Raw genomic sequence first — 14843 nt, 5'->3', positions numbered from 1 at the left:
TTATATGAAATATGATAACAAAAATCTTTCTACACTAAAAATTAAAACAAACAAAAACAAAAAAAAGTTACAATAAAAATAAATATGTACCTAACTTTTACCGTTGGTCCTAGAAATGGACCAAAATGTAGTAAGGATTATTAATATCCGTCTATCCGTCAGTTTAATTCGTCTAATTTCCGACTATATAGGTAGACTAATTTTGACACAACCTATAAAGAACATATTATTATTTATTAGATATAGAAGTAGCGGTCCGCCCCGGCTTCGCCCGCGGTACATATTCACGTTTTCTCTACATAAGAACCATCCTCGTACTTCAAGGAATATAATAAAAAAAGTATTATCGAAATCGGCCCACCCGTTCACGCGTGATGCCGCGACCAAGGAAAACGGGTTTCATTTTATATATATGTTATAGGCAAACTCCGAAGCTCCGGCGCTCCTAGGTTGGACTGGTCAATCCTCAGGTCAGACTGAATGACTTAGTCAAAGCCCAAACAAATGTAAATTTTCGGCCTTTGACTAAACAATTTTCGTCAAACCTGGGAGAGACTAATTTGGTCAGGCAAACGTCAAAACACAATTTTATTAAATCGGGGTTTGACGAGTCAAACTCCGATATGGGAATGAAGTGTCTTATCTTCGTATATTTGGAAGCATTTTATCATTTAAGCAGCTTTCAAGTCTTAAGAACCGCTTAACTCTGCCAGTTCTGACACCTGATTGGTCAGCTTACGTGATTTTCACTTTTATATTTGAGATGCTTTGAGAGAATGCCGTGTGGCATTAGGCCCGCCTTTTGTACGATGTGCAATAAAGTATAAAATAAATAAATAAATGCTTTGGAATATACGGAGGTTAGTTTGTATAAGATTAAGTATAAAAAAATAACATTTTTAAAATTTTGATGTTTATTGTTTTAATAATTTCTTAAGTAATTAAAATGAAAAATTAATCATTTTTCTGACATGGTGAGGCATTAACTTTAATGTTAATTGTTTTAATAATTTCTTAGGTAATTAAAGTGACAAATTAATCATTTTTCTGACATGGTGAGGCATTAATGTTAAGTAATTGTTTTAATAATTTCTTAGGTAATTAAAATGAAAAATTAATCTTTATTCTGGCATGGTGAGGCATTATAACATTTAGAATTGCACAATACATTAGACCTTTTACATTTGCATAATTTTGAAGAGCAAGAGGAACACCGCGGTCCGCGAGAGACATTATGAATCTGTTTAAACATGTTCAGATCAACGTTTGATCGAGAATTGCAGTCGCTTCTAGGATTGACTAGGCCAAAACCGAAACAGAATAATTTACTTTCGACGTTTGACTGAAAAGTTAGGAGCTCCTGGGTTTGACTAAACATACTTCAGGCAAAGGGCGAAATTGAAATGTATTTCGGGGATTGCCTGATGGCTTTGGCCAAACCTAGGATAAACCAGTCCTTCCGCGAAGAGACTGTGTATCGGACTTTGACTATAACATATATAAAATTCTCTTGTCACAATATTAGTCTGCATACTCCTCCGAAACGGGTGGACCGATTCTCATGAAATTTTCTGTGCATTTCGGGTAAGTCTGAGAATCGGCCAACATCTATTTTTCATACGTACCACGGGCGAAGCCGGGGCGGACCGCTAGTTTTTATATATTAAAGTATTGTATAGGTAGATTATCACCTTATTTTCTCACATGCGTGTATGGATACATTTAATATTTCTAAATAATTAGATAATTAATACATTAATAATTAGATACATAGATACTTATATTTCTCTCTTCTTTAATATTCTAGATAAATAAATGTTATGTAGGTATTAGTTTTCAACAAAGTAAATTATTAATTTTATATACACAAGAAAGATTCGGAAACTTTTCGGAAACAATGTAGCCCATTATTCTTTTTATTATCTAACAAATTGCTTAATTGTTACCGTTAAAAATTCAAAATTTTTACAATAATTAGGTATGTAGTGTTCCTTGATTTGATTGTGCCTACACATAAAGTACCTTTCTGGCGAAACATAAAAACGACAATATATATTCAATATCCACATAGTATTTAATGGATAGTTATTATTTTTGTTTCTAAAAAACATTTAAATTGAAATTAAATTTAAAATTCACTATAAATATTGAATAATATTAACTTATCCTTTATGAACGGGGATAAAGTTCTATCATTTCTAGGATACATTATGTTATTAAAGCTTGGGATTTATAATCTAAGATTCTATTAATATAATATAGACCTAAAGTCAAAAAAACATATTTGAAATATTATTTTTTCAGTACTGCGAGCATATACAAATGCGATCGCTGACGAGTCTTTATTTCCTACACTAGCTGCACATTGCAGTCGAATAAGTACCTATTATTGCTTATGATAAAAAGAGATATGTGAGTAATTTATACATCTTGGCTAGAACAGTTGTACGATTCTATCGTGCGTGGAGCAACGTCTTCGTAAGGTGTCACGTTTGCTGAGGCAAGTTCGCGTGATACTCGTTCAGCAGCACTCAATACGCGCAATAAGTTTAGTCCTGCGAGTTTCTTCAAATCTTCCATAGTCCACCCAGCTTCCATCAGTTCCGCAAATAGCAAAGGGTACGAGGATACGTCCTCCAGTCCTTGGGGAGTGCTGTTGACATGATAAACGATGAATTATTACGGTTCCACTGCAGATATAACGTGACAGTGCTCGAGATATCTATTTAAACTTTAATATAAATATGATGTATAAATCATACACGCATTATATCAACTTATGTAATGGCAAAAGCCTCCATAATAATAATATTTAATCAACCTTCGAAAATTTTATTTTTAGTCATTCAGACATAAATTTTTGTATTTATTTGTTCACATCACCACTGTTCTAAACGATGATGGATGAAAAGAGGGGATATTATTGCTATATACATCTCAGTACATACATTAATTAGGAAAGTATAAACTTAAAAAATCATCTACTAAGTATTACGTGTGATCGAGTGCAAATGTTATTCAATTGTGATATATTTTACTATTGATATTTTACTATTATACTATACAATTAAAACACATTTGTATTTTGGAGCATGAATAAATAATATACGTACTAATTAATTCCATCATATCCAGCGCCTAAACCGACGTAGTCCACGCCAGCCACATCGCGTATGTGATTTATATGAGCTGCAAAAAGTTTTTATATCACCACAACGGTCGGGTTATTTTTAAGTGTATAAAACCATCAATAATAATACAATAAATACCTATAGCATCTTGCACGGTGGCTGTTGTTCGGCATGTTAAAAAAGATGTATAGAAGTTGACCATTACAAGGCCTTTGTTAGCTGCAACAAGACGAAGAACTCCATCCGGAACATTGCGTGTTACATTGCACAATGATCGCGCAGATGAATGGGAGAAGAGAACAGGTGCTCGCGATATTGCCAACGCATCACGCATAGTGCGCTCTGATACATGTGATAAATCCACCAGCATTCCAAGTCTATTCATTTCCTTGATAACAACCTGTAAAATGCATTAAATATGACGAGCCACATAATTCATAGTAGCCGTAGCCGAACAGTCCTAGTAATAAGCAGATACTAAAAATTCTGTCCAACGCTTTAACAACGTGAAAGCTCCCCAGAGAGTTGAAAAACTACGTGGTTGTATCAACTTGGTAGGTACATCTATTTCATGAGTTTGATAAAGTACTGATACAAATTATTAAATTTTCAAGATAAATCTAGACATTTCATTTTACACAAATTGTAATCCTTAGTACCTAATTTAAGTAGGTAACCTACTTACATGGTTGTTAACTAGGTATATAGGAATAAAATTGACCTATTGCAATGTAGCTATAGCAAAACTTACTGTTTATAAGTATTTTAAAAAATATCAATAAAAATAAAGCATTTATTAATTGTCGTCTTTTCATTAGTACCTTACTAAAATTACAGAATTCTATTTTATTCTATTGTCCTATAGTCCAATTAGTGCTCAGAAAAGTTTCTCTAGACCTAGAAGTTTTACACTTTACTTTGCATTTTTTTCATGGAATTTGGGCCGAACTGAAAACTGTAAGTCTGCTTTTATTTTTATGTAGCTCAAATCGTTAGAAATGTTCATATTTTTAATTGCGTTCGTTATTAGTTATAACGATAGGATCTAGATTTCGCAAGATTAAGATTTCAATCGATTTTAGCAGTATCGGCGAGATATTCAAACAAAAGTTTATGGTATGTGAACGGAATGTCATCACTATGAGGATTTGATCACATTTATGTGTTTAAATTTACATAAAATCGGGACAAAGATATGCATTGTTATTACACTCGTTAGTATCTTCTAGCCCTTGAATATGTGTTATACCAATCTATTATAAAAACTCCGCTTTTATATCATTATTTTTATAGGTGGCTCATTAAAGTACCTACGACAGGATAAAAAGGAGCAGATGCTATTACATATACCTTTAGCTAAAAATATTTTCAAACTATACTGCCTAAGTAACAAATAGTAAGTGGGTAGGTAATATAACCAATTACCTATGTCTCAACGTACAGTTAAAAGGTAGAATTTCCTCCAATATATTTGAAAAACAAATATAAAAAAAATATGTCAAAATTCCACTTTTATTTTAAAAATCATATCCATTTAGTAGTTGCTTGGATTTAAGTTCTGAGGATTTAAGGTCTTTAACTACAGGTTAAGGTTCAAATGACTATTAGGTTACGAATTAGGTTTCTATGAGACAATGAGAAATCGTAGAACAAAAATAATTTGGAAAATCCAAAAGTGCACGCCTCATAATTTTTTTTTAATAAATATTTATTAATTAATATTTTTGTTTATTTAATAACAATTAAACCACATCGAATCAGACCCTGAAAAATGAAAGGGTTCTATTCCTGAGCATACTCAAGCGTAAGAGAAAAAAAAAGACTCGATTAGTAAAGTATTTCGGTCGCTATCGTGTTAACAAGAAAAAGGATCCGCACATCGCACATCCGCACATCCGCACGCAGACACACGGACGTCCAAGACAGAACTTTTTTAAACTGTTTTTTAACTAGTTTAAATAACAAAAATGACATCAAAAATATCATGAACGTTAAAAATAGTGTTTTTTCTTAATATGTGTGTGTATGTATTATCTTACAAGTGCAATGTATGATACATAAAGACATTTTAAGTTTGAAAAATCACATGTTTTGCGCGAAGTGACAGTAGTACCCACCTCAACGCTTCGCTTATGAGGCGTGCAAAAAGCGCTACGTAGCGTAGCGTGCGTAGCTAAGAAGTTGTGTCGCATGGTGTGAAATAACTTTAAGCACATATGTACATTATGAAAAATAGATCAATTTTCTTTAGGAAACTTCTTTTTCTTGAACGTTGAAATTCATATGCACTATCAAATTATTTACAGAAAAAAATATCGCTAAAAGAAAATAGGATCACAACAATTAACCTTGTTTTTCGTAACCCCATTTTGGTAATATTTTACAAAACAATAGTGTGCTTAATGTTTAGTGCTTGAGCTCTGCGTTACGCGCAGCGAGTGCTTACAACAAAAGGGATTATTACGGAAAGAATCGCTGTACAAAAAACAAATCAAAGAAAATAGCGTCGCAACTTGAAAGCGGTCGAAACACTTTTAAGCAAAATGTAGGTACACATATATTGTAGAAAACATGTAAGTATATTACATGGTAAAAATAAGTAAAATTACTTTTCCTTCAATACATCGATCGCACTGTGCACTTTCTATATGTACGGGCACAGACTAATAATAATATGTACGGGTTATTTTCACAAGATAGATGGGCGTATAGCGAAAACAAAAGGTGATAAGCGTACGCTCTTAAATAACTGGAACAAAAGAAAATACCTTGCAAATTGCTGGAAATAAATGCCTAGTTATGGTTTTAATAAAAATAAAATACCTACAGTGCTTAGCGAAGTTTTCTAAAATGTAACGTCTTTAGCATAATTTGCCACCCTATTATCCGCGGAGAATATTACGGAAGAAAACATTTTGCTTCACAACAAACTTTTATAGAAAAAACGGAAAGCGGTCGTGCAACCCCTCATAACTTGCCGCCCCGGGCAACTGCCCGGCCTCCGGCAAACACACCATTGAAAATTCCTAAGTGTTTTAACTCTGTTTTCGTAATATTTTTTATGACACTGTGCATGATCCAGAAATACAAGATGCAATATAAAGTTACTTAGTTAAAATTACAAACTTTTAGAACTTTTAATGCTTATACAAATACACAGTACTTTTGTAGTTTCGTTTCTTTTCTTATTAATACCCCAGATAGTTTCTTTGATTTTTTTAATAACAATGGCTAGAAGAAAAAAAAAGAAAAATCATATATACAGGATACAGTATAACATATTGATTATTAGGATTATTTTTAAATAAATTCAAAAACTTTCTGGAAGTATTCATTACCTTTCCAAATGGTGAAAGACCACCTCGTAGACTTGGTTCTGGACGGTCAGTGGAAGCGCACTCGGCCCATGGAGTGTCACACGATGACGTCAAGGTTAAGTAGCGAACTCCGACTTGATATAACGTTCTCAACACTCCGAGGGATCCTCCTATAGCGTGCCCACCCTCAACACCTACCAGTGAACACAGGCGGTGGTTAGCGTGTGCTGTTAAAATATCTGAAAACAAATTATATACTTCATACACACCCTATGCAGTACATGCCTACATTGGCATCAAATGTTTTAGGAAATTTCATCTTTAGATATAATAATATTTGGCCTGGAAGAGATCACTCTTTAGTGATAAGGCCACCCTCTGTGTTAGTTTAGCTATAAGTTTTAGTTTTAAGTAATTTGTATTATTAACTAGTATAGTAAAGTGTTAGAAATAAAATAAAATAAAATAAATATTTTATAAAAGGCGTGCTTTGTAAAAATTTTGCTTTGGTTATAATGATTTGTTCATAATATTACCTATTATCCCGACATTCCGCACACTTTGTAGAGAGCGTGGTTACGGAGAGACTTATATATTTTTATTTAAAAAATAATTGTTTATGTATTTTATAATATAAGGTGGTATCGAGAAAAGTTGATTGTGTATTGTATATAGGGTATAATTACCTAAGACATTGAGATCAATTAATAATAATATAATACTTGATGATAATATAATGATAATATAATACTTGAAAAATTCATGATCATTAATAAATTCTGCATAAATAAATGATTTTTCACATTAGTAGAAAGAAAGGGCCATTAATATTTCAGTCATTAAATCTTCTTAGAAAGGGAAACAGAATGAATATCGAGCGAATATCTATAACGAGCGCCATTAAGTAAAGTAGAAGGTTTCTGGCAGCTAATTTGTTTAGTTATTTGTATATTACAACAAAGGATGTTTGTGATGTCGAAATGCTATTATTTTTCATATGAAAAACTGAAAAGTCGAGATAAAATGCCAGCGAAACCTACCTACTATAGTGCATTAGAGTAATTACGGACCTGTATGTTCAGAGCAGGTGATAAATTATAATGAGTTTAACCAAAGTTTTGTGGTTTTTATTTCACTTTAAAAACCATCCGTATATAACAACAGAATCAGGCAAATAAAGTTAGTCGTGGATAGAAAAAGAAATAAATGGTGGAAAATTGGTGTTCTCTTCGTATTTTGAGTCACGACACGACACACATCCGTTATAGATACAAATATTTTTGACATTTTAAAAATAGGCAACATATTAATTTAAAATACTAACCTTCAGCTGAAGTGCAGAACGTGAGCTCCGGGTGGTACTTGTCAGTTAAACGCTGTATCAGGTCTATTTGTTCGAAGGTAAGCTGTACCGCATCTTTGTGTTGAGAGTCACAAGGGACGTATGCTGCCCAAAACTATATATGAGGAAAACGTTTTTAAGCCTTTCACAAAATTTACATACCTATTCAAAGTTAAAATCTGAAATATTTTCTAAATAAAAATGTTCACCAATCGATTTAGTTTTTGATTTGTGTTAATCAATCGATTTTCGAAAGATTGGTATTCAGATGACACAACTTATAAAACACGACTATAATGAAGTAATCTTGTTCGTTCTATTTTGTATAATAATATGTATTAGCAATTTTATTGCCTTATCAACCTTACTTTATGGTAACTAAACTAAATTAATAAACAGAAAATATATGTATTGTTTCTACAATGATAAAAATCATTTTAAATTGCATTCAAAGCTGTCTTTGTATATTTCTTATTCTCTATGTAACATCCAGCAATAGTCTGCTATGATTTAAATGTCGCAACTACCCCGATACTCAATTACATATTGACTGAAACGTCCATATCAGTGTGGTGGCCGGTTTCAATATTGATTCTTAAAGCATTCAATATTCAGTCTTCAAAATAATTAGTTTACTTATATGTATATATTTTGTACTAGTGTATACGTATTATGTATATACATTTGGGTAATAGCCATAGCCAGCCTCGTGAAGTAATTCAGGTAGTGCTCTACTCTCGACTTGTTAAGATCAAACAGTTTTATGGATTTGGAAATCCCTTGTGATATGAGTATATTCATGTTAGACTTAAATAATGATAAGCGAGCATTATTAGTTTAGTATTTAAACAATATATCAAGGTATTATTTTTACAGGAAGAAATTATTTAAATTATAACTTTGGAGTGATTTTAAACACTAACTGAGATTAGATATAAATTAAACCAAATGGTACCTAAAAACGTTCAGATACATACAGGATCTACATTGCAACATTTATCATAATTTTTCATTGTCCATGTCGTCCCACGATGGATACGCTAAAGTCCAGTGAATATGACAAGAAATAGTACCTAGCACGAAGATAAATTACACCCTGCATTAAAAGTTCTTATAACCGACCAGAATAATACGTGGCTAATGATCGCCTAAATGTATTTTAGGTCATGTGTGCATTTATGTACCGCACTTTTATATGTGAACTGTGAAGTGAATATGGAACTGATTACCTCGATATCAAGCACGACTTATGCACGCTTACTGAATGTGATATAGCAGAGTATCGTATGCAGTGACATGTAATAAGAAACGTGATATACTTACAGAGGGGAATGATATTTTTTATTGATTTATTCTATTGCAGACTCTACAAAGTGCAGAACGCTATTAGGTACGGACACGACTGCAATTTAACTTGGACTGTGTGCTTTCTACAAGTAAAATAATTTTATCAATGCCATCGAAATTTGTTCAGGCTCATTATTTATGTTAAAGAAAAAGTTTTTTGTACAGAAATCGAATAAAATAAAGTTCTAAATAGGTTGATATTTTATGAAACAAAGACTTACTTGGGCAGCAACTCGACCTTGCTTCAGTCTAGGCAAATCAGTGTGACTCCAAGAGCTAGTGGCCCATGGAGAAATTGTTCTCAAATCTTCATTAAACCTGTTTCATTTATCACATATTCACATATGTATTGAAAATGATATTTCATAGACAATATATTTCGTGGTTGCAATTAGGACGAAGTTATTAATTAATTTCGTAAACCATTCATAGCGGAACACATAAAATGATGCCAAATATTGATCTGCAACCACATATTGATAATTGTACCTACATGATAATATGGATTTTAATTTGAGTTAGTGCCATTTAGGTATAATAAAAGTATTGTGTTGTTTGTTTCTTTCTCGTGTTATGTCTACCATTTTTATCAATAAAAAATAAATACATAGTAATCATCAATATTTGATAACCCTCTTTTTAGTTTACATATTTTGTTTACATGAATAAAGATTTTTACGTTTATTACATGAACCCGCTAGAAAACGCTATTAGCTTTCAGGTAAGTAATTCTCTTACCGGAAGTCCTTTATTTTGTTGTGTAAAAATTTTCGTATATTCCAAGGTAAGTCGTTATGGCCATCTATAAGTGGTGTGTCGTGTAGCAAACGTTCTGCAAGGCGAAGCCGCTCATGCAGCGGGGCTCCGGGGGGCGCCCGCAGTGCTAGAGGCCCCGCCACGCAAGCTGTACCTGCCACTAGCACCAACACTGCCACGCAGCACCAACGTCGCTGCCATCCTGATAAACCTAGGATAATAAACCTAGGATATAAAGGGCATTAAGAAGCAGTTTTAATCTTTGAATTGAATAAAATAAATAAATAATACCTACCTCATAATTATATAGATACTACTACATACTAACTAATTATCTGTCCATCCATTGTTAAAAGTACGAATAAGTTAGGTATGTACAAAACTAATAAAGTAATTAATTTCAGAACAATTCTTTAAAACTTACGCCCTTATAAACAAACTTTCAGTTGACCTAGAATTTTTAACACAAAGGCTGGTCTCAAAGCGCAAAATTTGAAAATAATTTATTTCCGATGCCTACCGTAAAACTTTTACAATACCTAACCCAAACAAAGGCGAATATTCGTTTTCTTTATAAAAATTTGAATAAATAGTTTTTTAAAGACACCTGTTCCCTAGATTCCGCTTCAAAGGTTCATTGCTACGGATAGATACATATACAGTGGTGGTCACATAATTAAAGACACCCCCTAATTGACCATAAAAGATTTACATTAGGAACTACAATTACATATCTGAAAAAGGTATTTAATCTAGTATTATTTTTATTAAACCATACAAGACAATGTGTTCTTTAAAATGAGGGACAAAAAATAGTTATATTCCTTGTTAGTTTCGACACTTGCTCTCTGTGGGAATGTAACACAAAAGTTTGTTTACGTACGTGTAGCTGGCCACTTAATTAAAGACAACAAGAAATGAGTTATATTTTTTTATAAATAAAAAGAAACAGCATTGTGCTTTTCTTCGTTTTGCCGCGTAATTTCATAAATCGTTGACACTCCATAATTTTTTTGAGTATTTTTAACTTTTAAAATTAAAATTCATACGTTTAATTGTTTTAATATCAATTATTATGGTTAAAAACAAGAGTTGCGACTCGTCCACAAGAAAAATTATTTTTAACTTCCATGATAATTAAAATGTTCAAAGGATATGGTTATGAATGCTATAAAACATGTCAAGATGTTCCACACGACCGAAAACGTACTCAGAAAAGCAAATCTAAGTGAAACTACTCGGCCGAAAGATTAAAAAATGGTGTTGGCTAAAAAAGATCCATTTAAAGGGTCGGAACTGATACAGTTCAGAGTTGTATGGTGCAGCAGGCTTGAAGGGGGTGTCTGCAAGAACAATTAGACGGAGACTGTGTGAGGAAAACTTGCACTGAAGAGTATCTCGGAAAGTACCACTTTTGAAAAATGTGAAGGCAAGATTTGACTTTGCTACAAAATACGAACACTGGACTGAACGAGAATGGAAACATGTGCTGTTTTTGCATGAAACTAAGATTAATATGATTAATTCTGTCAGAAAACATATATATCTCAATAAGGAAATGGATCCAAGATACACAAATAAGTAGTCATACATGGGGGTGGAAATATCAATGTGTGGCGCTGTTTTTCTGGACTTGGTGTTGGACCTGTCAAAAAGACAGAAGGCAACATGGATAAATTCCAGTACAAGTATATTTTAGAGCAATCCATGCTGCCCTATGCGGAGGAAAATTTACCTTTTGTTTGGAATTTTCAACACGATAATGATCCTAAGCACACAGCAAAAGTAGTGAAGTGCTTGTTAAGGAACCAATCTGTAACTGTTTTTGGATTGGCCCCCCTACAGTCCGGATTTAAATCCGATCGAAACCTTATGGAATCAAGAAAGAAAGAAGTCGCGGCAAAGCGGTCATCAAACGTCGACTAACTTTGCAAAGCATTTTCGAAGAATGGAACCAAATTAGTGATGCAACTTGTACAAAATTAGTTGCTTCAATGCCCAAGAGATGTAAACCGTCATTACTGCCAAACGACATGCAACCAAATATTGAAAAGTGTAAAAATGTTTTGTAAATACGTCAGGCATTTTGTGTTGGAAAAATAATCTCATTAAAATAAAAAAAAATTATATTTCTCATAAGCGAGTCTAATATGTCTTTAATTATATGGCCAGACCTTTGCTGGGTTAAAACTGCTAGTAGTAAGGATGAATCGATTAAAATCTAACAAACCGACAAGTTTTGTAGATAAAATTTAGTTTAGCATTAGACAACACATACCTGAATATTTTAAAATTATTTAACAAGTTCCAATGGTAGTGTAAAAAAAAATGTTGAGAGAAGTGTCTTGGGTAGTATAAAATGCTCTTAGTGTCTTTAATTATGTGACCACCACTGTATATTTTTTATGTTTAATAATAATTTGGAGGTCACTAAGTATACCTACGTCAACGAACCGAATAGGCTTAATGGATATGGGAAAGGTAAGTCTTTCTATCCATCTGTTATATTTACGTCCGAAATCCTGTACAACAAGGTAAAATACTTTTGTCCAATATACACCTGTAACTAAATAATACTCATCTTTAGAGAATTAAATATGTATTTGTAACAATGCTACCCGAACGAAGTGGCGGACTGGAACTGTTATTATCCCATATAGACACGTAAGTTGGTATATAGTAGAGTATTATTACAGCCTTGATTGCTTACATACATAATAGTTATCAAATAAATGAATGTCGACTGATAAACGTGCATTGACGTTATCATACAGCCCGAAACTAAAAATGTCATAATTAGCTGTAAGTTAATGTTTTTAATTTTTATTATTGTTTAACATTTAGTTGCTCAATTATTAATTTCAAATATCTTCGCAAGGCATTTTTTCTATGATTAATGGTAACTTACGTGATGAGGCACCAGTTGTGGTAGAACTATGGCTGGTTGTAGAAGTAGTAGTGTTTGGAAGCCACTGGCTGGATTTACAGGCACTGCACGAGATTCTATCTTGTGCCCTGTCCGTCACATCGGGTGCGGGAGCTGAGCGTTTCTTTCCCTTAATTATAAAAAAGTCATTTAACTAATCCTATACAAAAAAAAAATAACTTTTCTTATTTTTGAATAACGGTTTCACTAATTCTTAAACCTAACACGCCAAAAATTACGCAGGTAGAAATGTTTAACTTGCAAATTTTATCGCAGAAGATTTGAATTTTCTTTCAGAAACTTTAGATAAGTTTAGAACTCAAAGCGCTATTAGATTTAACTTAAGTTATAAGTTTTCCGTCTGGATCATGGTTTTGATTTGAAAATACTAAACTATATTATGTGAAACTTATTCAAGCCAATAACATATAGAGTAAACGAAAGAAATATTTTTAAAAAGAAACATAGGACTTACATGTGGATCGAAGAAAATAGATGGAATTTTTTGATTTTGGCCCGTATTACATGTACATTGTGCATGCAGAACTCTATGATCGCTTCCTACACTTCTTTCAGCATCTACAAACGTGTGGCTTTCTTCGGATGACACATTATTTCGCGTGTTAGTCGAATCATCAGGTGACCATGTTTCTGATAACCCGCTCGCAAATCTCTCAGAGGGAAAGTCGTTGTATGACATCTGTCTTCTTATACCTCTACATCGACTTCTGTTGTCTAAAGTGGAAAATTTTATCGAGGAAGAGCTGCGTAAAACGACGTCATCATTTCTATCTAAAGTTCTTATTTTAGGTTTTTTCTGCGATTTATATAATTCTGCGTTGCAATCTCTTATACGATCGAAACATTGATCAACGTTTGATGAAAAGTTTGCATAAGTATTTATATTTTCTTTAAAATCATTTTTAGATTGTAAGCTTGTAGCAGAAAAGATGCAACTTTGGCTATTCGTTTTCCTCTGTGACTTATCTACGAGTGATAACATCGACAGCTTCCGCAGCGAGCTTGTTGAGCCCGCACTTATCTCCGCTAACTGAACGGCGTTTTGTGGTTTTTTCGACATTGCTTCTCCTCCAATTCGTTTTAAATTTGATAATTTCTTTTTAATTTTTTGAACGAGAGTATTTGTTTGGTCGTACGATATAAATTGTTTAGAAATGTAATTTGAAACATTTTTACTTTTAATATGTTTCCTGTCCAGACTGCGATGTGTTCCATTAATCAAATTATTACGCCCCGTTTCTCGTTTAATTCTGTCCATATCATAAATATTAAGCGTGTGACCTCGTTGTTTCACAGAATCTCGGTGGCAATTAAGGTAGTTGTTTTGTTGAACATTACAGTTGCAAACTAAATCAAATTCATGGTCTGACAAGTGCTGGTTATAGCATTGTCTTTGGGCGGCTAGCGCGAGGCAAGCGTCACAGTCTACGCCTAGCAGAAGTTCAAGACTGGTATTTCTGATAAAACCATCACTAAACGTACGTGAGCGAAAATTTGAAGCGTGTGCCGTTTGTACAGGTTCAAAATCAGATATCAGTGTCGGTTCATTAGTACTTCCACTTCGAGGAACACAATTTGTTTCATCGTCCATCATTGTAGCAACATCACGATTTACATGAATTACTCTCGGCTGCCTAAACACCCGACTATCGCTGCGTACAGAGCATCGAGATGGTGATGGTGAAGGTCGTTTAAAGTCGTCTACTTGAATCATGATTTTTATAACTTTGCATTACCAATCGAAATACCTGTAAGAAATATTGGAATAAATATTGACTAAATTAAAAATATCGAAGAGCATTACTGTGTACATATAAAAAAGATAATATTATTTTTATATACCGACGAAAAAGCGAGCAAAATCTTAAATAATACCCATTTAAAGTATGGACAAATGGGAGTATTGCATAATTCATTTCAAAACATAACGTTATTGTTTCAATTTTGAATGAAACATATCGTCTTAGCGGGAACTGTGACAACAACTTGAATAAAAATGTGTA

At 33.0% G+C, this 14843-nt stretch overlaps 1 protein-coding gene across 1 annotated transcript; it reads right to left on the bottom strand.

Moving 5' to 3' along the window:
* Positions 1-2071: 2071 nt before the first annotated feature.
* On the bottom strand, positions 2072-14554 carry LOC149910427 (uncharacterized). The gene is made up of 9 exons (XM_090107911.1): positions 13295-14554; positions 12802-12949; positions 9876-10104; positions 9359-9455; positions 7773-7905; positions 6470-6687; positions 3270-3531; positions 3114-3189; positions 2072-2653 (listed from the first exon to the last, which is right to left on the bottom strand). Exons 1-9 carry the CDS (start codon positions 14552-14554, stop codon positions 2422-2424), a joined length of 2655 nt encoding a protein of 884 aa, XP_089964037.1. The 3' UTR covers positions 2072-2421.
* Positions 14555-14843: the final 289 nt, after the last annotated feature.

Source organism: Colias eurytheme, chromosome 2, assembly GCF_061535395.1.
Source record: "Colias eurytheme isolate Ceu_HAF_F1 chromosome 2, ilColEury1 Martin Lab GWU primary, whole genome shotgun sequence".
NCBI lineage: Eukaryota > Metazoa > Arthropoda > Insecta > Lepidoptera > Pieridae > Colias > Colias eurytheme.
This window is presented reverse-complemented; position numbering and strand designations above follow the sequence as displayed.

What these genes read in the sequence shown, in the direction of transcription:
- LOC149910427 (XM_090107911.1), bottom strand. Translation starts at nt 14,554, where the DNA reads ATGATTCAAGTAGACGACTTTAAACGACCTTCACCATCACCATCTCGA. An exon ending in CACCGTGCAAGATGCTATAG is followed by an intron (nt 3,190 to 3,269) that starts GTATTTATTGTA and finishes AACTTTTTGCAG; the next exon opens with CTCATATAAATCACATACGC. An exon ending in GGATATGATGGAATTAATTA is followed by an intron (nt 2,654 to 3,113) that starts GTACGTATATTA and finishes TCATGTCAACAG; the next exon opens with CACTCCCCAAGGACTGGAGG.